At 42.3% G+C, this 26,490-nt stretch overlaps 1 protein-coding gene across 1 annotated transcript; it reads right to left on the bottom strand.

The window, feature by feature from the left end:
* Positions 1–1,367: 1,367 nt before the first annotated feature.
* Positions 1,368–25,176, bottom strand: PGK1 (phosphoglycerate kinase 1). Its single transcript, XM_079961402.1, has 11 exons — positions 24,996–25,176; positions 20,382–20,432; positions 18,873–19,028; positions 18,609–18,753; positions 13,752–13,855; positions 11,894–12,013; positions 8,525–8,639; positions 6,426–6,605; positions 6,049–6,226; positions 5,078–5,176; positions 1,368–1,831 (listed from the first exon to the last, which is right to left on the bottom strand). The coding sequence occupies exons 1-11, from the start codon at positions 25,058–25,060 to the stop codon at positions 1,791–1,793; spliced, it is 1,254 nt and encodes a 417-aa protein (XP_079817528.1). The 5' UTR covers positions 25,061–25,176; the 3' UTR covers positions 1,368–1,790.
* Positions 25,177–26,490: the final 1,314 nt, after the last annotated feature.

The following is a 26,490-nucleotide window of genomic DNA, read 5'->3' as shown; positions in this document are numbered from 1 at the left end:
CGGGTTAAGTACTTAATTCGTTCCGGAGGTCCGTTCTTAAACTGAAGCACCACTTTTAGCTAATGGGGCCTCCTGCTGCACGATTTCTGTTCTCATCCTGAAGCAAAGTTCTTAACCCAAGGTACTATTTCTGTGTTAGCGGAGTCTGTAACTTAGCTTTTTTTAGCTTTTTTTGCTGCTGCATCCCATTCATGTTCAACTTGTGGTCTAGTAAGACCCCTAAATCCTTTTCACATGTACTACTGGTAAACAATGTGTTCCCCGTCTTATATTTCTGCAGTTGGTTCTTCCTGAAGTGAAGCACCTTACATTTGTCCCTACTGAAATTGTGTTAGTTTGCGTCCAGCTCTTAAACCTGCTAAGGTCATATTGAATCCAGATTCTGTCTTCAGTGGCATTTGCTACCCCTTCCAGTTTGGTGCCATCTGCAAATTGTATGAGCATCGCTTCATTACCTGCAATCTAAGTTGTTTATAAAAATGCTGAACAACAGGCCCAGGACAGAACCCTGCAGCATCCCACTTGTCCTTTTTTTCCAGGATGAGGAACCATTAGTGAGCAATCTTTGGGTTTGGCCAGTTAACCAGCTACAAATTCACCCAAAAGTTGAGCTCATCCAGTCCACATTTTGTCACAACACCTGTTGGAAACCACCAGGATAACTTGACTTCAGGTCTTCTATCAAGGTCCAGCTTTTATTATTGCATTGGTATTTATTTTTGCCACTCATTGATATATGATTATCTTATATACAGTGCTAATGCTCCTGCCCTCCCGTTCTGCTTTGGAGGAGGGGAATTCTTTATGTAGACTTTATGTTCTGGTTTGCTCTCTATACAACTGAAAAACTAATAAAAATATATTTCTTCTAGTTCATCCCAGTCTAAAACAGAAAACTGTACCTATGTAATTCATTCAGACTCCAAACAGCAGACGTAAGAGGCCTTTTCAAATAGTTGCACCCAACCTGGTGCTCTCCTGATGTTTTAAGGTTGCAACTTCCCTCAGCCAAAGCCAGCTGCCAGCACCTGCATCCAGCAAATATGTGGCAGCAGGATTTCTGCAGTCTCAAATATCTGGAGGGCACAAGCTGTCCTAGAAACGGGTCCAACCTGCAATTTCCCAGTACTAATAAGATCATCTTTTTTGGTTGTCTTTTATCTATCTGCCAGGCTTAAATAAACAAGTGCTAGATAATTTGCCTGTTGTTAACATACGTCCCCACCATGTCCTCCAAAGGGTAAGAAATATAAGCAAGACTATAGAAGTATACAAGAATAACCAGATGCACAAAACAGTGTGAAGATAATGTGCATGATAGCCTAGGGGTTGGGGGCGGGGGGAGAAGAAACACACTTTCAACTCTGTTTGCATCTCAAAACATTTATTTAGAAGCTAACATTGCAGTTGACATCTGTATTTTCCCTCCACCTTGTGGTACTGTGCAAAGGTGAGAAGTAGCAGTAGCTAAACAAGCTGTTGAGATTGAATAAAGAAACTTGCTTTGAGGTACTGACAACTAGTAGGGGAACTTGGCCTTGGTAAGAAGGCAAAAATATATAAATATATTCACTCTAAATATCACAAAAACCATTTAACACTAAATTCAGGTGGGGCAACAGTCAACATCAGGTAAACTGCAGACAAGAGCTGCTGTAAATCTTCCAGGTTATTTTTATCTGACTCTGCTGCTAGTACGAATACAGAAGCGCTGCAGTGGTTGCTTTAAGGGCTGTGCACAGGAACATGTCAGGGGGGAGCTCTTATTCATCCCACACTCTCATCTACTGCTACACGTTGCTCAGAGCAGCCACACCAGGAAGAACTTTACCTGTACAGCGTAAGAGAGAAAAACACATATAAAGATGATGCATCATGGAACATCTTTTAACACATAAAGAATCTATAAAGGATGGTACATGGAAACTGGCTTTGGCTGACACTTTCATGACTGCCTTATATCAGGCAGGTGTCTTTGCAGTACTTTTTTTTGGCATCTGCTAAAAACATTCTTGTTTAGACAAGCCTGTCCAGATGCTCGGAAAGTTGATGTGTATTTTAACCTGTCTTCAGTCTATTGTTATTTTAATGTGGAAGGTTTTAAATGGAAAAAAAATTGTTGATAATTGTTTTTATTTTTTTGTAAACAGCCTTCAGATTTTTGACTTTTTTTATAGTCAAGCGATATTTAAATTTTATGGCATAAAATATAGTTTATTTTTAATAATTTATTTTAGAGCCTCTGTATCACACTTCCTTCAGATTGGAGACTTGCAGTGTGTGTGTGTGTGTGTTTTTGGGTGGTCAAGGAATCACACACCCCTGCACCTTTGGAAGCTTTAAGCAACATCACAGGAGTCTTCATAGGACCAAGGTGAAACTGGCAAGCTCCCTTGTTATTTTAGCTATCGATAGATATTTGCTATTATGTTGCTGAGATTATTTTCATGATGGTTGATTTGGGGACATTTTTTTTTGTGGTTGTAGATCTGCGCATGATTCTTTTTGTGAAAGGGCAGCATACAAATAATATTATACATGACAGGGGGCCCAATGTCATTCTTCCCAGCCTCCGTCTCACTCTTGGGAATCCCCCCCCCCCAGGCCACACACCTACACTCCTCTGCTTCACACCCTCCTTCAGAGTTTTTGCCTGACTTTAATGTATCTTTGAGCTCTGATAATGCAGTCTGTTTTCTTGGAAGGAGGATAGAAAGGGGGGGGGGTCTGTGTGTAAACATTAGTTTCACCTTTCTACTAAAATAGGTTTAAAAGCTTAATTGACAGGTGCTTTCACATAGAACCAGAAAACAGTTCTTTTCAGAACAGCGGAGTAGTCCAGTGCCAGACTTCTCAGAGGTAAGCCTCTTTTAATTCAATTAAACATATTCCCAGATAAATATGCTTGGGGCTGCATCTTAAAACCCTAAGATTATTTTATTTTTTCTCTGAATTTCTGATACACATCTTGCACTGTGCAACTTAGTTAATATCATTAAGTTTGCTGCTGGGGTATTAGTCAGGATTGTGAAAAACTTTAAATGCTGTATAGAAAGCACAGTCACAGTCCTGAAGGTGGACAGATAATAAAGTATTAAAATTGCCTCAAGTGCTGAAAGCTCTCCATGAGCACCCTCTGAGTAAGCTTTTAAAGAGGCCTATTATCATTCTGGGGCAGGCTGGGGGTAAGAATGAGGCAGCAGTAGCCGGTCTAAAAGCTACTTAGTGAGATTTTGAGCAAGGCCTTTTGACAAACTCAGGTCACTGCTATCATTTATTGCCTTTCTATCCCCTGTCCTCCATGGTTCTCCTCCCTCTCCATTTTATCCTCACAACCACCCTGTGAGGTAGGTTAGACTCACTTTTATCTTATTTACAATGAATACAGACACACACGACTCCCTCTCCATGGTACATTGTGAAATTTGGCTTTCCAAATGGCCTTAAGTACTCTATTTACCTAAGTCTCCTCCAGATATACTGCACTGCTTTTTTGCATTTGTAAAACCCATTATTTTTATTGTATTGCTTGATGTACTCCAATAAAAAATTATTTTTTAAACGAATTCTGCAATCTGTGACTTTTTATCCAATTCCTTTCTCCCCAGTCTGAAGCTGCCTAACAATTCTTCTACAGTTAAAGAAAAGGAGTTTGGTGCAATTTAAAACTCTGAAGTTTAGTGCCACTTAGCAAAGCCTACATTTCCCAAAATGTCTTCCTTTGGTGTGTATACCATTGCAGGTCTCCTTTTATTGGTCTGCATTTTTTCCTTTCTCCACTACTTCCTAGGCAACAGAAACAAAGCCCTTTCAGAACATAACTTTTGGTAACAACAGCTGACGAGTCCAGTGCCACCTCTTTCTTTTTTAGGGGGAAGGCACTAGGGTTTGGAAAATGTACATGTATTAAGAAACAGCTAATTACCAGAGGAAGCTCCCAAGAGTCATTCATGAAACAACAGCACCCACAAAAAACTTCCATTGACAATGCTGATTGAACACTGAGTAAATCGACACAGGACAGTAATCCAGCTCAGTGGTGAACCATCTGCTATGCATGGAAAAGGCCCCATGTTTGATCCCCCAGTGGCATCTCCAGGTGGGGCTGGGATCTTGGGGAGCCACTGCCAGTGAGTGTAAACATTGCTAAGATGGATCAAGGGTCTGACTCAATATAAAGCAATTTTCTAAACTGTTTCTATTATAGACAGCTCTTTTAAAGAGCTGCAAATATGAGGGCAACTCTTTAGTCCTGGAATTGCGAGCCTGGTGAAAGAGTAGGCAATGAATTTGGTTAAGTGCATAAGCCTTTTTTTGGCGGCGACGGCGGGGGGGGGGGGCACATAGTAAACATTAGTTTCACCCCTTTGTTTAGTCAAGGCATGTGGCCAGAAATTATGTCCTGGGTCAGGGTTTTATGGAGGCCTCAGTCCGAGCGCTTGAGATGTAGACCTTTTTCTGGTCACGATCATTATGCAAAACTGCAGCTGTCATGAAAATGGTCCCTATGTGGGGTCTGCTGGAACCATCACAGGCACCAGCTACTCTACTTGTCTTGCCCCACGTCCCTGCTCAAGAACCTTAGGAGGAGCTGCTCATCCTGCTCTTTCTTGCTTTCAAGTCTTTCACTGGGAATAATCTGCTGCCTTTTTGTCAGGAAAATTAATGTATCAATACTTTTGAAATATTAAGATTTATTTTTATTGTATTGTATATGCATTTGTATTGTATTTGCATTATTTTATATTATTGTATTTGTATGCATCTGTTTATTCTTGAGAGCCTTTGGGCTGAAAGGGGAGGTTGGGTGGCCATCTGTCATGGATGCTTTAGCTGAGATTCCTGCATTGCAGGGGATTGGATTAGATGACTCTTGAGGTCCCTTCCAACTTTACAATTCTAAAGAAACAAACAGTAGTATAACATGACATTGATTTTCTTTAGCCACCTGGCCCTGGTCTTTGAAGAGTAATCATGTGTGTGAGTAGCTGTAAGCATGACTTAGGTACAAAAAAGCATACAAACAAAATTAATCCCCTGGACATCTTTAAGGAAGAGGGAGGAAAACACACACTACCTTCTAGGAGTTCCAAGCTGGCACCACCTCCAGTGCTAACATGACTAACTTTATCCTCGGTGTTCCATTTGGCACAGCATGTAGCAGTGTCTCCACCACCTGTTCAAGAAAACACAGTCAAGGAACCTGAAAATGGTTTTGGAAGCATAATTTGGAAGCTTAACTGCGAGGTCGCCTTACCCCATACACTGGCATGGTGATAGGTGCCACATAATATTTTTTGCATTTGTAAGAAACTGGTATTTTAGTGTGGCAGGACCTATACTTTGGAACTCCCTGCCTATAGACATCAGGCAGAAGCCATTGCCATACTCTTTTTGGCGCCTGCCAAAAATGCCAAGTTCACCTGTGGAACTTATGAGCAGGGCTGCTGCAATAAACAGGTGTGCAAGCCTTTGGGAGGCATAAAAGCAGAAGGGCATCAGAGGGAAGGAAAGAGGGACAGAGGCCAGAGTTGCCTGCAGCACCCCTGACTATCATTCAACGCACCCCAGGGGCACACTGGCTGAAAACCACTGCACTAAAGGGATTGCTGGGGTGTGTGCTAAGAGTTAAGGGGGTCACTGGAGATTAAAATGACTATGAGACTTTGAAAGGCTGGTATCACTGGAGCAAGTTCATCAGTTAAATAGTTTTAGTTGGATTCTGAATAAATGCACAATTAATTGTTACTTTTTTGAATTCCATTGTTACTATCTTTGTTATTGGATTGTAGAATCTGCTTTTCTGAATAATGTTTAATCAGTTAGGGTAGGACAGGGGGTACTGGGGATGAGTTTGTGAAACCAAGGGGGCAGTGGCCCCAAAATGTTTGGGAACCACTGGCTTAAAAGCTCGGTCCCAGAGTATGACCATGTATAAGGCAACTTCTTACGCCCTTCTTATGAAGAGAAAATAAATAAATCAAGTATTCCAAAAGACTGAAAAACTATTCATTTGAACTGGAGAAGACAACGAATGGTGGCTCTTACCAATGATGGTGATGGTGCCTTTGGATGTAACTTCCACAACTTTATCCATCACAGCTTTAGTTCCTTTAGAAAACTTGTCCCACTCAAAGACACCAACTGGACCGTTCCATACAATCAGCTTGGCCCTGCCCACTGCTTCCACAAACAGCTTAACACTTTCAGGACCACAATCCAAACCCTAGGATCAAAAAGGGGAGGGTGGTAGCTGTTCAGCCATTGCACCAGAAAGATCAAACAAGTAGAAGAGCTCCTCAACCCACCCCCCCAACCTCTCCCCAGTCTTTAAACCAGAATTCTCCATGTGGGTCCCTTTGATGCTTTTGACTGCAACTCCCATCAACCCAAAACATCTGCAGGAAATCAAGAGTTAAACCTACCATCCATCCATCAGGTATCCCAGAGGCCACAGTCGCTTCTCCAGTGTTAGCATTCTCATCAAATTTATCTGCAGTGACGAAGTCAACAGGCAAAGTGATGCGTACACCATTCTTCTCTGCTTTAGCCATCAGGTCCTTGACTATTTTTGATCCTTCTTCATCATACAGAGAGTTGCCAATCTGGAAGCAGAAGACAATGCACTATGTAGCTATCTACAGATGTTTGTGTAGACTGCTACAAAGCAAATCAGAATCTCGAAAGCAAGGTATTTTTTATTATTAAATCCAAGTAACATCAACAGATAATATGGGTATGTTAAAGAAACTGTAACTAACAGAGGACAGAGAATTAATGCAACTTCTTAACTGCTGCCAGGATTATTATTTGTCAGAAGGGGGCGGGGCGGGGGGAAAGATATCAAGACAATCAACCCTGAGGAAATTGATAACTAAAACCTAGGACCTAGTACTATTATTATTTATTAAATTTGTATACTGACACCTGTAAATCTTAGGGCGGTTCACAACATAAAGCTACAACATGAAACCCACAAAATACTTTAAAAATATAAGAAAAAAACAAAAATCCCCCCTACCATAACACATTTAAAAGAGCATTAGATGTCAATCAGCCAAAGGTCTGGGTGAAGAGGAATGTTTTTGCCTGGTGCCTGAAGCATAACTGAAGGCACATAGTAAGTAAGCATGGTGAAGCTTACATAGTGAAAACCAAAGAAGGCAGGTAACAAACAAATGTCTTCATAGAGAAATGAAGTCTTTTTATAATGTACTAGAATAATAAAGAACAGGATAATGTAAATCCTTTTGTGTTACTTGGAACCTTGTGATATTAATTTATTGTGTTAAGACTTTGTAATGAAAATCTTTTTTTCACTACAAAGTCTTAACATAATAAATTAAATAAATCCAAATTATGTTTAGTTCTAGAAATCTCTTTCTACTTCTATTTGGCATTTGTTGGTATACTTTATTATGTTAGGTAAAGGTAAAGGGAAAGGGACCCCTGACCATTAGGTCCAGTTGTGGCTGACTCTGGGGTTGTGGCGCCCATCTCGCTTTATTGGCCGAGGGAGCCTGCGTACAGCTTCTGGGTCATGTGGCCAGCATGACTAAGCTGCTTCTGGCAAACCAGAGCAGTGCACGGAAACGCCGTTTACCTTCCCGCTGGAGCGGTACCTATTTATCTACTTGCACTTTTAGAACTGCTAGGTTGGCAGGAGCAGGGACTGAGCAATGGGAGCTCACCCCGTGGCGGGGATTCGAACCGCCGACCTTCTGATTGGCAATTCCTAGGCTCTGTGGTTTAACCCACAGCGCCACCCGCATCCCATAACTTTATTATGTTAAATATATATAAATAAGAAAACACCAGATAAACTACATGAAGCTGCAGGAAAAACATTTTCAGCTTGTCCTCTGAGCGTTTAAGTTACAGCCAACAGCCAGAGATTTTACCAGCAGCCTAGCCTGCCCCCAAATCCAATGTCCTGTTATACATGATTTACTGTATTTTTCACTCTATAAGACGCACCAGACCACAAGACGCACCTAGTTTTTGGAGGAGGAAAACAAGAAAAAAAATATTCTGAATCTCAGAAGCCAGAACAGCAAGAGGGATCACTGCACAGTGAAAGCAGCAATCCCTCTTGCTGTTCTGGCTTCTGGGATAGCTGCGCAGCCTGCATTCGCTCCATAAGACGCACACACATTTCCCCTTACTTTTTAGGAGGGAAAAAGTGAGTCTTATAGAGCAAAAAATACGGTATTTTGCTCATGAATTTGCATCCAGATCTGTTTAGCAAATTTTAAGCCATAGAATGCAGTTCAAAAACTACTGTCAATTAAGACTGCACATATGGAACAGTCTTCCCCAAGCTTGTGTTCTCTGGAAGTTTCAAACTACAATTCCCATCAGCCTCAGCCATCACAGCCATATGATGCTGGGGCGGATGAGAGTTGCAGTCCACAACACATGGAAGACACCAGCTTGGGGAAATGTTATAAAGAAACAGTCAAGGAAACATAATAAGCATCTTTATCACCCAAATTATATATAGCAGACACTGCAGGTTGAATACCTTCATGTTTTTGAGCACTTTAAGGAAGGTAAAAGCCATTCCACCACCGATAATCATCTCATTGACTTGATCCAGCAGGTTTTTGATCAGCTGAATCTTATCCTGAACTTTAGCACTGATGAACAGAGAGAGGTTAGGGGAAGAAGAAAAAAATGTGAGTTGATGCACCACTTTATTAGCAGGGTTGTAGACAAGCCTACTATTGCCAAGTTTCACTTGTTATCAGTACCTAATACAGAAAAATAAATACAGAGAACAAATACATAATTATTGATCAATGAGGAAGTCACATGTATTGATGCATGATAATCTAATAATTCTCTTAAAGCAAAAAAGGGGATAAAGTTACAACTGTTAGAAGCCCACTCTCCACCCCTGCCAGGGGAAAAAATCGAGGTTTGGCTAATGATTTGAATGTGTATCTATAAACACTAGAACTACAGGAGGTATCCAACATTTATTAAGTATGTGGTATGGTTGGACTCTTGTTCCAACTTCTTCCACTGCATTGGATGTTACTAGGATTTCATCTCATTTTACAGAAGCATGAAGCAATTTAACTCAAAGCGAAACAGGAAAAGTTGCAGCAAAGTGGGAAGGAAAATACCCAGGGTCTCCAAAGCTGGCCACTCTAGTGTGCTGCTCCCCCACCCCAAAAAAAAACCCGGATTCTGAACAAGGCACTGTCTTGTTTTTATTGATTGTATGTAAGCCACTCTGGGAACCTTTTTGGCTGAAAATGCTCTAAATAGTTATTTCTAAAAGACATTATGCACTACAATCATACCTTGGTTTTTGAACAGAATGTGTTCCGAAAGTCTATTTGACTTCTGAAGCATTCAGAAACCAAGGCGCGGCTTCCGACTGGCTTCCAATTGTGCAGGTGTGTCGGAAACAATAGTGGAAGCTGCATTGGATGTTTGGCTTCCAAAAAAAGTTTGAAAACCGGAACACTCACTTCCAGGTTTCGATCATTCAGGAGCCAAAATGCAAGAGTACCAAGCCGTTCAACAAGTACCAAGGTGCAACTGTACTGGTAGCACTGGTTAATAAGGACACAGGAAATGACTAGCATGGATTCATTAATGTCAGAGTAGTCATATTCACTGGTCAATCTAGCAAAGTATACTCTCCAAGGACTGGCAGGAATTCTCCAGGATTTCAAACAGTGTTCTCTCTCAGCCCTACTTGGAGATGATAGGGACTAGACTGGATTTTTATTATGCAAAGCAAGTGCTCTATAAATTATTGAATTTATCACCCATCTTCTCACCAGCTGGTTTCATTTGACACCCACAATAATGGGCTGACCATATGTAGTGTCTACAATCCTACTTCCGTTCGACTTCCAAAATGTTCGGAAGCCAAGGTGTAGCTTCTGATTGGTTTCCGATTGTGCAGACATGCTGGAAACAATAGTGGAAGCCACACTGAATGTTCGGTTTCCAAAAAAACCCCACTCACTTCCTGTTTTTGATCATTCGGGAGCCAGAACGTTTGATTCCCAAGGCGTTCAGGAGCCAAGGTACAACTGTACTGTACTGTACTGTACTGTACTGTACTGTACTCTGTTCAGGAGCCAAGGTACAACAGTACACACTGCAGTTTTAGGTAAGAGATTAAAACAGCACACCTACTGTTTTTAACATTATGAATTGAGTTGGCACAACATGTTTAAAACTGGGGGAAGCAGGCTTGCTCCCAACCTCTGCGTTTTGGACTACAAGTTCCATCATTCCCAGTCAGCACAGGGAAGGCTGGCCTTTGGAAACACCATTGAGAAATTTAATGGACTTCTGGTAGCAGCAGCACAGCAAATGAACAGAGATAGGTCAAGTCAAGAGCTGCAAGGCTACTGTGTTCCCTATTATTCATGGTTGCATGCTTGCCCCCACAGGGGGGCCTTTAAAGGTAAAGGTAAAGGTACCCCTGCCCGTACGGGCCAGTCTTGACAGACTCTGGGGTTGTGCGCCCATCTCACTTAAGAGGCCAGGGGCCAGCGCTGTCCGGAGACACTTCCGGGTCACGTGGCCAGCGTGACATTGCTGCTCTGGCGAGCCAGAGCCGCACACAGAAACGCCGTTTACCTTCCCGCTGGTAAGCGGTCCCTATTTATCTACTTGCACCCGGAGGTGTTTCGAACAGCTAGGTTGGCAGGCGCTGGGACCGAGCAGCGGGAGCGCACCCCGCCGCAGGGATTCGAACCGCCGACCTTTTGATCGGCAAGTCCTAGGCGCTGAGGCTTTAACCCACAGCGCCACCGTCAAAAACTTGCTTTGTTTTTGCAGGGAAGAAAGGAACAGAAAGATTTTGCCATCAAAGCAGCTCAGGTCTTTGTACTTTATCATACACATTTGAAAGCTGTAATTAGGGCAATCAGGAAGATTCAAAGCAGTGCACAATAAGAATGAAATCTTAATTGCAATGCAGTCCTTGAGATTTTATAACTACATTTGTGACAATCTGCATTCTTAAAAAAACAAAACCCTGAAAAATGCTTTTTAAAACCCCAATTTCATTTTTCTAAGCAAAGCCGGGGGGTGGGGTGGGGGGAATATTCCAGACAAAAACAGCATTTTAGGCTTAACATATAGAATTCTGGCATCTGACCGCATGTTCTGAGACTGTACATCTTTATCTACATCATCAAACTATGCCTCTTGGAAGCTGTAGGAGCTGACATGTATCCAGCTACAGTTCCTCATAGTTGCATAACGTCAGGCAGTGTCAATTTACATACAGCACTGCTGAATAAGGAATATGTTTGTACTTTAAACTTTGGTGGAAAGGTCAGCCACAGAGACATGCTGATTTGGCCCATGACACAATATGCACTGACTGTACTCTACACTTTTATGTACTCTATTATGAACTGGTTTGAAAATGCCTTATTTATAGCCACATCAGAGAAACTGACCCACCGACTTCAGGTTCTTGGAGGAGACGTGGGCCCATTTTTGTAGTTTAACAACACATTCAGGCAAATCTTATCCAAATGTGATTTCATGTGGTGTAGTTTTTGATTACAATATATGAGTTTCTGATCTGCTGTGTCTTATATTGGAATACTGCCATATTGCCTTTTTTGCACAAATTTCTTTTAATATTTTCTCCTTATCTTATACCTAATCATGCTCAAATGTTTTTTCTTACCACCACCACCCTTTGCTGGATTGTTGGGGGTACTTCAGGCTTGTTTGTTACACATTTAATAAAATTTTAAAATATTATTTTTTAAAAGAATTACTGAAATAGACATAGTGTTGAAAATATAGAAGGTAAAACTATTTGCACAGTAAACCAATTAGTTACAAGTTCACATAAAGGTAGAAGCAAACAACAATAAAGGCAAATATATTTTGTCCTTACCCTCCCAGGATTGCTAGGAAGGGTCGCTCTGGGTTCTCTAGAGCTCTTGCAAAATACTCCAGTTCTTTCTTCATCAGGAAACCAGCAGCTTTGTGAGGCAGATTGACACCTACCATGGAACTGTTACATTGGAGAGAAAATATACAAATCAGCCAATAAAAATGAGTTCCACTGTTGTTTTTGATGCTATATGTATGGATGCTACAAAACCCTTCAAGTCCACAACTGTGCAAATATTTAGCAACGAATAAACAACTGTGTAAAAGGCATGTTACTTCAGAAGTCCACATAAAAAAAATGATTTGTTAACAAATAAAAGTGCAAACATAAAACACAAAGATACACCACAGAAGCCTTCTCCACCTGGTGAGCTCCATCACTATTGAGAATAAAGGTTCTATATAGTCTTAAATGAGCCATGCATTTGCATATACTGGTGGCACTGTATGACCTCAGAAATTAAACCATGGCTTGTATCACAAAAATAGTTGAGCTCTTCCATCTAGATACTTTTAGGTTATGAGATAACAGAAGTCCAGATCTTTTTTCTGATCTAACAGGCACATGACCTGCAGATTCTGTAAGGAACTTTTTTTTTTTTTTACATTTTCAATATGGAATACCCATTTTATGCTACTGGGTGAAATTCTGGGAAAAGGGAAGTGAAAAGATCCATCACCAGAGTTTTGCTTTGTTAAATTAAGGGTGGTTTTTAGAGGCTGCATGGCAAAACCTGAAAGTTATTTCTGCAACTTGACAAAGGATATAGATTTAAAACATTTGCATGACAGAAACACACTTCTCATACCTTGGCAAACTTAGTTTTCAAAACCAAATTAAGGAGTATCCAAGGCCTATGGCGAGGGACGCGGGTGGCGCTGTGGGTAAAACCTCAGCACCTAGGGCTTGCCGATCGCATGGTCGGCGGTTCGAATCCCCGCGGCGGGATGAGCTCCCGTCTTTTGGTCCCAGCTCCTGCCCACCTAGCAGTTCGAAAGCATCCTTAAGTGCAAGTAGATAAATAGGTACCGCTTTATAGCAGGAAGGTAAACGGCATTTCCGTGTGCTGCGCTGGTGCAGGCTCGCCAGAGCAGCTTCGTCACGCTGGCCACGTGACCCGGAAGTGTCTCCAGACAGCGCTGGCCCCCGGCCTCTTAAGTGAGATGGGCGCACAACCCTAGAGTCAGACACAACTGGACCGTACGGGCAGGGATACCTTTACCTTTACCTAAGGCCTATGGCAGTCAAAATTTTCCATCCCACTGGGTGTCAATGTAATGCAGCTGCTTAGTAGAATATACAACTCAGCAGTCTGAGGAAAACTGAGCCCATATAAAGCTGTTTTCAGTGCATAAAGCAAACAGTACTACATTGTTAATAAAGCAAATATCACTGTGTATTTCATAAAAGATCGAAAGGATTCTGTGATAATGGTGAGAATCCAAACCTAAAGGTCTGTGGAATGGGTGCTGTTACAGGTGCCACATAATTCTGTGTTGTAAGGTTCTGCTGCCGTAAGAAATTTACCTTTTAAGTGTGGCAAAACCTATATCCTGGTACTCCCTGCCTACTCATATCAGGCAGGTACCTTCGCTATACTCTTTCCAGCTCATCTTAAAAACATTTTTGTTTAGGTGAGCCCATCTAGTCCTGCAGAAGTTACATGTGTTTCAATCTGTTTTTAGTTTATTATTTACCTGTTTTTACTGTCTTTTATTGATAATGTTAATGTGTTTTTCTTTGTAAAGCACTTTGAGGATTCATAACACTCAAGCAGCATGTGCGTTTTGTTAAAAGCCAGTCTCTGAAACAGACAGAAGCCCAGCCATGACAAAATAAAAGGCAGAGGCTTACATACCTGTGAGCTCTGTGTGCAGTTCCGAAAGCATCATTGATGTAAACATCTCCGAGTTTAGAAAGTGACACTCTGAAAGCATCAACCTTTGCTTGATCAGCCTTGATCTGGGAAGAGAAAGAGAATTAAAAACTCACTTTTAGTTACTCTATCAATGGGCATTAGAAGCCACCAAATCACTGTTTAAATAGAATTGTTAAGAGCTTTTCCTGGGCAGGGTAGGGAACCTTTTCATCCAGTAATCACAACAGTTGATCTCCTCGTATAAGGTGTATTTTAAATGCCTCTGAGCACACATGTAAACTCTCATCTTGACAGCAGTATTTAAAAAATGGAAAGTGAATGCAGTACATATGAAAAGTACAAAAAAATAAGGAAGACAGGTGGGTTTTAAGCTTTAAAATGCCATCATCATTAAGCACTTTTTGTACAGGTTGTTTCATTTATTTTATGTAGCAAACTTTATACAGGTTGACTGCAATGAAACCTCAAAACAGTTCACTACGAGAATGGGCCACATTTCTGTGCTGTTTCTGAACTATGTACAGCAGAACAGCTCGTCATATTGCTTCCACCACAAGGTGGTTCTCATTCAATGCAGAGATCAGAGCTCTTCTCTTTTCTGAGCTAGTGAAAGCCATTCTGGAAGAGGTGCAGATTCTACTCTGATAAATGTTCATTATAAAAAAATTAAGAAAGGATGCCTTCTGCCTCTTGAAAGAGCAAAACAGTTTATTAATGAAACGGAATGAATGCACACAGTATATTTGCAACTTCAACAACAACAACACAATCACATTTTGAACTAGTCAAAGGCAAACAGACTCTGCCTGCTAACTCTCCCATTAAAAACGGAGCAAAGCTCTTAAAGTCTTATGTGACTCAGTATCTCAAGGACCACCTCTCTCCATATGAACCGATTTGGACCTTGCATGATAATCTGAAGCCCTTTTTAGGTGCCCCCTCCAGAGGAGGTTCAGAGGGTGGCAACATGAGAACAGACCTTTTCAGTGGTGGCTCTGTGCTTGTGGGATGCTCTCCCTGAGACGTGTCCGGTACCATAACATGAAAGGGACCCCTGACCATTAGGTCCAGTCGTGACTGACTCTGGGGTTGCGGTGCTCATCTCGCTTTATTGGCCAAGGGAGCCGGCGTATAGCTTCCGGGTCATGCGGCCAGCATGACTAAGCAGCGCGTGGAAACGCCGTTTACCTTCCCGCCGGAGTGGTACCTATTTATATACTTGCACTTTGATGTGCTTTTGAACTGCTAGCTTCACACAAAAAAGTTTTTCTTTTCTGGCTTTTAATTAACTATAGCTTCCTTCAGAGAGTGGGATGTTTTAATCTTGCCTTTTAAAAATAGGATTGTCTTTTAGATTTTTCTTGGTTTTTTCTTTTATGCTGGTCTCAATGTAGGTACTATGCTTTTGAGTTATCTTCTTAAGCAACCAATTAGTTTAATTAATAAATAAGCAAGCTCTCTTCAGCCTTCTTGGCCGGCAACACACTGAGAAGCAGTGCGGTGTAGTGGTTAGACTAGGAACTGGGATACCTGGGTTCAAATCCCTACTAGGCCTAGCCTACCTCACAGCATTGTTGCAGGGATTAAATGAGCTCCTTGGAGAAAAAGGTGGGATATAAATGAAACAAATAATTAAATATCTATCTAGTACGGCTTTGGTTGAGTTGTGCAGTTCAACCTGACAAAGCCTCTGCTCATATGGCAGTGGAGGTAGGGATCTTAAAAATAATCCTGTCTCAAGACTGGGAAGCAGCAGGAAACACTGCCAACTAATAGTTGCTTATAGGCAGTACAGATCTGTAGCATTCCTCTAACCTTGAGGAGGGAAAAAATCTATTATTATTATTGGTTTAAACTAATACAATCAATTGCTGCTTCATCTCCTCAGCTGATCAGCTTTATGTACTTAGTTTAACTGCCTCTACTACAGCCAGTGGCAGCTAGCAGAATAGGAAGTATGTGCAATCCATTCTCCTTTAGCTCCTGATTAAGTCACCAGCACAGCACATAGGCGCAATGCATCTTCAGTGTTTGCTGCAGCATTTCTAAGGCATCTACCGTTTATTCAGCTCAGGCTTGAGGCAGCCACCTTTCCTGTTGCTTCTCCAAGGTAACATACTAAAGCTGGCAAACAATGAGAAACAAGCCATACTTAAAAATGCACAAGAGCAAATACTTAGCTTTTCTGTAATTTAAGATGGACATCCTCTCAAAAGATGAACTGCACCCAAATGGGCAATTCCAAATATTCTACATTCACTGAGGATTGTTCCTCCTGATAAGTAGTTCTATAACTGCATCAATAGGAGTATAGCATCTAGATCAAGGGAAGTAATAGTGCCACTGTATTCTGCTCTGGTCAGACCTCACCTGGAGTACTGTGTCCAGTTCTGGGCACCACAGTTCAAGAAGGACACTGACAAACTGGAACGTGTCCAGAGGAGGGCAACCAAAATGGTCAAAGGCCTGGAAACGATGCCTTATGAGGAACGGCTAAGGGAGCTGGGCATGTTTAGCCTGGAGAAGAGGAGGTTAAGGGGTGATATGATAGCCATGTTCAAGTATATAAAAGGATGTCACATAGAGGAGGGAGAAAGGTTGTTTTCTGCTGCTCCAGAGAAGCGGACACGGAGCAATGGATCCAAACTACAAGAAAGAAGATTCCACCTAAACATTAGGAAGAACTTCCTGACAGTAAGAGCTGTTCGACAGTGGAATTTGCTGCCAAGGAGTGTGGTGGAGTCTCCTTCTTTGGAGGTCTTTAAGCAGAGGCTTGACAACCATATGTCAGGAGTGCTCTGATGGTGTTTCCTGCTTGGCAGGGGGTTGGACTCGATGGCCCTTGTGGTCTCTTCCAACTCTATGATTCTATGATTCTAACTTATTTTATGCTGTTCACAACACCATCGTTTTTCTTCATATTGGCAGCATAGAAAATTTTGAAAGTAAATAATTACATTTCAGTGATACAGGCAATACTATCCCAATATTTCAAGAATAGAAGAGAGGTAGACAACAAAAAGGGAAGCCAGGGTCTTAAGAAAAAAATGGGACCATGGGAACAAGTGTTAAAAGTGTAAATGCAAGGTAACTTGACAGTTACTTTCGAATGGAGATGAGGACGAAAGGATTGTGCCAAGAGGCTGAAGCTGGAATCTCTAAATTCAAGCTCTTCATCTTGAGAAGTTAATTTGCATGTGCTTTTATAGCACAGTGTGGTGTTCTGTATCAACCTAAAAAAGGACACTGTACTATATATCACTGTGGCTGCATCGAAAGGGAGCCAAGACTCAAGTCTTAATAGGGTCAGAGGTGCTAAGAAAAGAAACCAAATGGTCATGGCGACCTTCATTAAAATGTCAAGAGGTATGGATACCCAAGTGGCTGCCCAAGCAGAGTGTGGCATCTGGATTCAAAGGTTTTGCCAGTCCCAGTTAACAGGGTTCAAACAGCCTATGAACAAATCACAGCATTAACTGAGCGGAGAAGGGAAACATGCTTCTCACATGCTCTTGCTGAAGATATTTCCTGCAAAAACATACCCTTAAACCTGTGTTTCCCAAACCATTTCAGACCACCAACCCTATGGTTCCAGTAACTCCCCACCCTAACCTATAAAAAGCAGTACTCAAAACAGTGGTTTGCACAACTCACTAAGGAAGAGAATCACCCAGTAACATTCAAAACGGTAACAATTAATTGCACATGTATTCAAAATCCAATTAAAATTATTTAGTGTAGTTAATTCAAATTGATGATCTTGATCCAGTGATACTAGTTTTTTCAAAGTCTGATAGTTATTTACACCTCCAGCAGTCCACTGCCTATTAGCACCCCCACGACAAGTACCATCCACTTTGGGTAAAAGGTAAAGGTAAAGGGACCCCTGATCATTAGGTCCAGTTGTGACCGACTCTGGGGTTGCAGTGCTCATCTCGCTTTATTGGCCGAGGGAGCCAGCGTACAGCTTCCAACTCTATGATTCTATGACTAAGCCGCTTCTGGTGAGCCAGAGCAGCGCACGGAAATGCAGTTTACTTTCCCGCTGGAGCAGTACCTATTTATCTACTTGCACTTTGATGTGCTTTCAAACTGCTAGGTTGGCAGGAGCAGGGACTGAGCAACGGGAGCTCACCCCATTGCGGGGATTTGAATCGCCGACCTTCTGATCGGCAAGTCCTAGGCTCTGTGGTTTAACCCACAGCACCACCCACTTTGGGTACCACAGCCTTAAACAGTGATTTTAGTTATTTAGCCAGCATTCTTTCTTCATTCTCTGGGCACAAGATGGTTAATCAGCACATGCACTGCTCTATACTTATATGCATATCATCAATCTCCTGTGAATTATTTACATATCAGGCTTAAATGCTCAGCTGAGCATCTCTTCATGCTAGTTGCTCCGAGTTGTCTTTGTAACCATATCAAGGAAAAGGGTTACAGATAATAGATAATAGACTGCTTGTGTGGGGGCAACTCCAAGCGGGTGGTTGGTATACATATGCTTTGGTGTATGCATGTCACCCCCTGAACATAACCCCTGCATAAAATGAATGATACCTATATTGGTGCAAATAAAACCATATATCCCAAGGACACCACAGTCACTGCTGGCCTTCATTCCAAGAAAATTGAACCTTGGAGAATCACCTAGAACCCCTGGATTCTCTCACCACTTGGGAGATTGGGGTGGCATGTATCAATTTCTAACTCTAATGACATCTGAGAGCATGAACTATTAGTAACTTTGTGGAAACATCTACATGAGAGTGGCACAATTTAAGCACCCAGAAGTGATGCAGTAGAGAAAGCAGAACACAAGACAAGATGTCTCACCTTGTTCCCTGAAGCGTCCTTTCCCTTCCCTTCCTCTTCTACATGGAATCGGAGGTTTTCCAGAAGAATGACTGAGCCAGTTGCAGGATTAGCGCAAGCTGCTTCCACCTCTGCACCCACGCACTCATTCAGGAACATGACATCCCTGGAGACAATTCCCAGATAAATGTATAGCCTCAGTTTACCAATTATAAGAACGCTTCACAACAAATTATCATTCAAAGCACCTCTTTCTAGTCAGTCTGTAATGTCATTGTGCCATACCTGCTTAGCAAAGCTTTGAGCTCTGCTGCTACTGGTTTCAAGGAGTATTTGTCGGGCATAGGAACCCCATCAGGCCGGCCCAGGTGACTCATCAGCACCACAGACTTGGCTCCATTGTCTAAGCAATGCTTGATGCTTGGGACAGCTGCCTTGATTCTGCAACGAAAATAGAAGATCAGAAGGTTCCCACAGCAGTTCCTGCGGCATCTAAGCTACATCAACAGATCATGGTTTTAAAGGAGAGATTATGCACATCAGCTACAGAATCAAGGGTTATTAGAATCAGGAAGTAATAGATCCCATTAACCTCTTCATTCCTATCTCACTAAGGTAGAAATATTCTCCCTCATCAGCTGCTATACCACACTAACTGTTCTCTACAATACAAACTGCCTTGGTCACTATCACTTTACCATGTGTGGGACTGTAACAAATGTTTCACTAGTCCTGTTAAAGATGGATCAGTTTGATACCATTAAAATCTTTGCAGCCATTAACTTGCTTGGTGCACAGACTATCCGTTTGGTGCAATAACTACTCAAAATGCAGAAAGGCTGAATATGCAAGTCGAAATAATATATAGCCCCTTTTGGATGGTTGTGTTAAAAAGAAAAGGCTGTGGCAATGCCTAGTTAGTTACTCTGGAATGAATATTCTGCAGTGGATAAGTGTTTTTTATCCTCATTCTCAATAAAATAATTTCTAATCCTGTTTTAAAATATCAATCCAGAGAAAAAGAGGCACATCCAACAGTTACAGAGGTCAGTAGGGCTTCTTGCTACTGGAACCACAGCCTGCAAGAGGGGACCTGCTTCAAGGGAGACAGGTCACAGAGCTCCTAAGTACAGATCCTGCCTCAAGTTTTTCTCCCTATCTTGCCCCTTTCTTTCCTCCCGGCCAACAGAAGGCAAAACAATACACCAGCAGTGGTCAAATTCAAAAAGGTGTGTGGAGAGGCCTCTCCTCCTAAAGTACAATGCAAGTATGAGCTGCTAGGAGACCAATGGTCTTGAACACACCTCTGCTGCTCAAGCCCCCTCAAACCTAGCACAGCATTAGCAGGAAACATGAAGCTGGTATGATGAGCTGCCTTTAATCAGAGGCTATCTTGATATCAACTTTGACTAGCAGTAGATTCAAATAGAAAGCTGCCTTATACAAAGCCAGCCAAATGGTACATCTAATTCAGTATTGTCTACGCTAACTAGCAGCAACTCTCCAGGATTGTAGGAAGGGAGTCTGTCCCAACCCCACTTGGAGATACTGTTCAGGCGGTATGCTCTACCACTGAGCTATGGCCCTAAATCTAGCTTGGCAGGACAGAATGAGCCCAAGACATGTTTCACATCATCAGTACCTCAGTATCTTACCTGGAAATGCCAGGGCATCAGTCCTGAAACCTCATATGAGTAAATTACTTTTTTCTTTTACTGAGTCACAGTCTACTAGAATCACTATGCAAGGAATGACTAAGCATATGTCCTACTTGAAATTTGCGGGGACTCTTACCTTTGGTTGTTGGTTATTTTGTTGTCCTTCATTGGAACATTGAAGTCAACCCTAAAAAAAAGGGACAGAAATGTTTCAGTGCAAGTAGTTGTTCACACAAACACCATTAATTACTGGACGCTGTTGTTAATGTCGCAAAACAGGCAAGATACTCAAAAAGGAGCTGCAGCAAAAGTTGCACTTGGGTGGGGTGAGTGCAGAGGGACAGCTGTCATAGTATTACTGTACTACTCCCTTCCCCTTCTGTGTTGGTTGGTACAGCGCTCAAAGGCTCTCAAATCCATGCAACCTCTCTTCTCTATACCAGGAATATAAATTTCAAAACCAGGGGGCAGTGGTGGAGCAAAGAGACCATGTGAAGGGAAAAGCCTAACTGTGCTGAATCACTTTAGGTAAAACTGTTGCAAAAAAGGAGAAAGCTTGCAAAAGGGTTTTGCAAGAGCTGTCCTGTTTCAGAGGCTGCTTGAGTGAATTAATCCACTTGTGCCAGCATGGCATAATCATCAGTGTGTCTGACTAGGACCTAGGAGAACAGGGCTCAAGTCTCCACTTCGCCATGAAACTCACTATGTGAGCTTGGGCCAGTCACTCAATCTCAGTCTAATTCACATTGCGGGATTGTTGTGGGGATAAAATGAGGGGGAGAACCATGTACACAACAAAGAGCTCCTTGGAAAGAAAGGAAATTTTGCAAATGAGTAAATCATGCTGAGACAGCTTCAACACTCATGAACAAGGCTATATAAGCCAGATATATTTCCTGCTGTAGGCTTCTGCCACTGTTCAACCTCTAGGCAGGCAAAAGTTTAGAAATTCATTACTATGCGAATTAGAACACCAGAATGTTGTTGGGCCCCATGTTCCATCAACTCCAGTCAGCAAGGCCAATGATGATGAAGGCTGCAGTCCAACAATACCTGTGGGTATGTCACAGGTTGGCCACCCCTGGCCTAAAATAAAAGTAACCAGTTATGAATATCTAAGTTATCAAAAGTATTAACAGAGATGCCCTTGACTAGAAAACAAAGGTTGAATTCAAAGAGTCAGGCAGAGAATAGGAGAAAAATGTTCTAATACCCATTCCATAACCAGGAAGGGTAGGGGTTTGAGAGGCACAAAAGCCACCTAGACACAATATGAGTTTTACAGGCAAGGTAAACACAGAGTGCAATCATCTTCAATATCTGTTATAATCCCTTATTTTCCTTCATAAACTGCTTTAACTATACTGTTGTAAAATAATAATAATAATAATCCAGGAAGGATGCAGCATATACTGCATCTGAAGTACTTGCAGATCAAAGACCACCACCAGAGACTTGGCTGTGACTAAAGCAATGGACTTTTATACAGAAAATCTAGGATCAAGTCACTTCTCAAGCTTGTATGATTTCCTTGGGTCAACCACTGTTTCTCTCTCCAATTTAAATACTCTGGGATGCTGCAATTACCACTTAATTATTTATTTATTTAACTACTGCCCCACTTTTGTGTAAACTACTATTTTAAGTGCTGTATACAATCTCCCTGATCACAGATGCTTGGCAATTCTAGCAAAATATTATAAAATAAAACTTATATTAAAAAAGATAATTCTAACAAAACTTTAGGGCTCTCATCATCTGGGATGTCAAAAACAAGCACATAATATTTAGGAAGCATTTGTCTCAAGCATTTAGCAACCACGTACAAGATTTGGGTTTTATAAGAGGCCTGCTTGATTCAGCCAGCACTGTACAAAAACGTAGATTCAATAGCAAACGGTGCTTCCAGAAACACTCATCTCACATGCCTACGCAGGGAGATTACTCAGCAAAGGCCCGCATGATGTAGCCTGCCCAACAGACAGAAGAGCAGGAAGAGCCTCAGAAGCCATTTCTACAAAGAATGCTGTGCCCCAAAGCTGAAGGAGACAGGAAGTCTCATTGCATAATATAGCAACTGGCAGAACAGAACACATTACGATTAACAGGACTAGATTTTGTTTTAAGCAATTAACACAGGAAAAGGTAGTGCCAGGAAACATGCTGACTCTACTCAATGTAAGATTTTTAGAATAACATTCCCCAAGTTTCAAAGGCACAAAAGAAATGCAGGAGCAAATCATTTCTTTTCTAGGCTTCTCCATAAATAACATGCTTTGGTATGTAACATTCTGCTATCATTAAGTTAGATGGTAAATGTGGAGGGAGAATTGGACTGATGGCCACAGCATATAATGGGTAAGCTTTTATTATGTATTGTATGTTTTTATTTTGTATTTATATGCTGTGGACTGCCCTGAGATCTTTGGATGAAGGGTGGCATGCAAATTGAATAAATAAAAAGCTCCATGCTTTTGATGCTCTAGTCATCCAGCTATAAATCAGGCGGCAATTTAGAGCACAACACTGAACCAATGGAGATAATGATAAAAGCCAGAGTTTCCCTGCCTGAACTTTGCACCTATATAGTTGTATCCATTGGCCTGCATAAACACAAACAGGCCACTGGACATCTCTACTCAGGGTATCAAGTAGGAGGCCCTGCTCACCAATCTCCTTAGTTTGTGTGCAGCACAAGTGTCTTCACAGTGAATAAAGGTGGAGTCTGCAAGCTGGCAACTATTACCACAATGGAAGATGCTTAGAAAAGCAGGGTATGAATGAAAAAGTGCCCATGACATTAAGGTCACTTGGTAATGCAAGTCTTTGGGATAGACGTATAAAAAATGTAGAAAAGTGAAAGTGTTCCACTGAAAGTTTCACAAAGGTTTAAGAGAGAAACTGTCAATATCTTCAAGGAAGAAACTGAAATATGAATAACAAAATGAAATGCCTTTGCTAAACCTCAATGACCTTGAAAAAAAAAATACTGAAGACTTTTATAATACACATATACAAGGTTTGGAGACAAAAAACTCACACACATGTGGTATGAGCAGCAAACTATTTCATAACAATTTTTTCATGGCAGTTTAAACTCTTTTTTTGAGGCTTAGAACTCAATACCTGAAATTAAAGTACTTCCCCCCAGTTAAAAATTCTGGTTTGACTGACTTCTGCTTTTAATAAGGTAGTACTACAAAGTTTAGATGCAACTGATTTTCCCTCTTCTAATTTTGATTATGCTCTGTAGGCATACAATTCCTTAGCTTGGATTTTAGACTCCAGCCCCCACCTATGATCTCTTGCCAGGCTTGGAATAGTTTGGCATTTACAACCTTCCCTGTCAATCAAATGCTGGACTAAATGAAAAGCCCTCTTTAGTATTAGTTGAAATAAATAGCTTAATTAAAGCACATTTCTGAAATTATAATATACTATGCATGAAAATATAGTTCTATGCAGTTTGCAACACCCAAAGGGATGCTGAAATGAAAATGAAGATCTTGCTTTGAAGTTGTCCTTCGTTTAATTGACTATAGAGCTCAGTATTACTTCTGGATAACGGAACCACCTACAACTCTTTTCCTGTGCCTGATAGGAATCACTGCAATTCTCAGAGTCTTATTCCTGAGGGCGGGATTGAAATTAGTGACACAAGCCACAGAAGCCAACAAGCTATGAATAAAATATGCACCTGCAAGCGGAAAAAAGTTTACTATGTGCATCCTGTATTAGCAACTTGTATAGTGATTTGTACTTTGATTATTAAGCACTGTTAGTATAAGTTAATACTTTCGGTTTAGAAGTCCTATAAAACATAATCACAGTCCAGTTCTCCCAGATTTGGAATCAAACAGCATAATCTTGATCCCACTGTGTTCAATTATTTATAAGTAACCATGTTCAGAATACACAGCATAAGATGTGTAACATCTCAATTAAAACAGAAACTAGAGTTTTTATGGTTTTCTGTTCCTGTGGCTTTATGGTTAGCACCTAAAGGACAGCGCTTTACTACTTTTCTATACTGTAATGGGTTTGTGCTAATCATTCCACAATACTGCTCCTTCCCACGTAGTTAACTATGGGCCTTAAGGCTATTTTGACCCCAAAGTAGATATATGCCATCGCAAATGGGGGGAACTGATATGCCATGTAAATGTTCTGTGATGGCTGAAAAGTTCAGCAGCAGATGCAAGTCACTGTATTGTAGTGTTTGAAGTGTTGCACTAGGTAGGCCCTCTGGCAGGCCAGAGTTGAACTCCCTGCTCAGCCATAAAGATCGCTGGGTGACCTTGAGCCAGTCGCTGCCTCTCGGCCTAACCTACCTCGCAGGGGTGTTGGGGGGGATAAAATGAGATTAGAGAAAACTACCTAGATCTCTTCGGAGGGGCCTGGGGAAGGTGGGATATAAATACAACTGTTTGTTTCTCCCCCTAACATTGTCTGCTTCGCCAGTACTTAATTGAAAGCCTCAGTGAACGTTACCATAAAAATAAACTCAACCCATAACGGTTTATGTTCATTTACGTTCTAATTCTTACATCACTTGCTTTGCCACCACTTAACTGAAAACCTCAATACACATTGCACATATATAAATGCGAACAGGTAAGCCAACCTCCCCCCCCCCCCCCGCTCCGCCAAACCCTCTTTTCCTACAGCCCACCACCCCAGGCTACCCAGTTTTGCACCCAGCCCTGCGGTGCAGGTCTACGACGAAAAAGAAGCAGCGAAAGCAGCTCACCGCATGACCACGCGCTTGCCCTTCACGTCCACTTTGTCCAGGGTGAGCTTGTTGGAGAGAGACATTTTCGCAGCAGGAGCAAACAAACTGCAACCTCTTCCTCGTTCACCGGCAGCAAGAGAAAGAGGCGGAGGGAGGACGAGCTAGCGCTGTGGCGACCGGAGCGCGTCGACTGGAGCCCCGCCTGCCACCGGCTTCGGGATTGGCCGGGCAGCGTCACCCGCACCGAGGATTGGCTCAGAGGGTCGCGTCAATCTCGGAGTGGGTGGGGGAACCGGGGCACAGGCTGGCGGCGCGGTGGTCACGTCTCGCACGCAGCAATGGCTCAGAAAGGGCGGGAAGCCCCTGAGGGGAGAAGAGCGGTTGGGTATCTGGTCCTCCTCGTCGCCTGAGGGGACTGGCTGCCCTCGCGGGGTACCCAAAGTGTCCCCCCTGCCACGTTATACAAGCACAAACATACACACGTGTATATAATTGAAAGGTTCAGAGAAGAGTGACAGAGGGGAATCGACGGAGGAAGTGTTTCTTCCCTCTCTCCTCACAGTGGATCTCTGGGACACTCAAGAAAACTGAATGTGGGGAGAAAAAGAAGCAGCTAAACTCCCTCAGGAGGTAGTGATGGCCACCAACCTGGATGGCTTTAGAAGAGGGTTGGGGAAATTCACGGGGGATAAATAAGTTGTCGGCGGCTACTGGTCACGACGGAGGCAAGCAATGCTTCTGAATGCCAGTTGCTGCTTGCGCGTTTCCCACAGGCATCCTGCTTGCGGGGTTTCCCACAGGCATCCGGTTAGGCAATGGAAGAGGAGTGTACTGTACTAGATGGGCTACTGGCCGGGTCCTTAATTTTCCTCCTCGGAGGGATGAGAGTTGGTTTGGGTCTTGGAGCCCCGCACCGAGGTTTGCCACCTTCGTTCCTGCAAAAAGCGGGGCGGTTGGGGATGGTTTTTGCTGCTGAAGTGACTTCAAAGCGACCCATGACAATTTATTGCAGCCCAAAAGGAGGTCCTCTCTGAATTGTGTCACGCGCGCAGGCGCACACACACATACGCATGAATTTGTAAATCTGTCTGCCCTTGGCTACCCAGAGCTTAAATGCATGACCTTTCACACACCTTTTCAAACACATGCATTTGGAGAGGACCCCTAATTTGGCGGGGGGGGGGGGGGAGAAAGGCCTGAAATACAAGACAAAACTGTATTAATACAGGATGCAGCATTTTACATTTAAATACAGTTGTGAACAGGATCCGTTCCAGAGGCCCATTCGCAACATGAAAAGCCCGCAACCTGAGTGCCATATCTGCACAGGTGCAAGATGTGATTTGATGCTTCTGTGCATGCACGAAGCGTGATTTGGCGCTTCTGCGCATGCGCAAGCAGTGAAACCCGGAAGTAACCCTTTCTGGTACTTCTGGGTCGCCGCGGGACGCAGCCTGAGAAAACGTATCATGAAGCAAACGTAACATGAGGTATGACTGTATGGGACAAGCCT

Source organism: Podarcis cretensis (assembly GCF_951804945.1).
Source record: "Podarcis cretensis genome assembly, chromosome: Z".
Taxonomy (NCBI): Eukaryota; Metazoa; Chordata; class Lepidosauria; order Squamata; family Lacertidae; genus Podarcis; species Podarcis cretensis.
Note: the sequence above shows the minus strand (reverse complement) of the source record. Positions and strands in the feature narration are given on the sequence as shown.

Excerpts from the sequence above, each read along its gene's own strand:
- PGK1 (XM_079961402.1), bottom strand. The coding sequence starts at position 25,060 with ATGTCTCTCTCCAACAAGCTCACCCTGGACAAAGTGGACGTGAAGGGC. Across the intron at positions 19,029-20,381 it reads AAAATAACCAACAACCAAAG|AATCAAGGCAGCTGTCCCAA; the intron begins GTAAGAGTCCCC and ends TTTTCGTTGCAG. Across the intron at positions 12,014-13,751 it reads ACTGCACACAGAGCTCACAG|TTCCATGGTAGGTGTCAATC; the intron begins GTATGTAAGCCT and ends CCAATGTAACAG.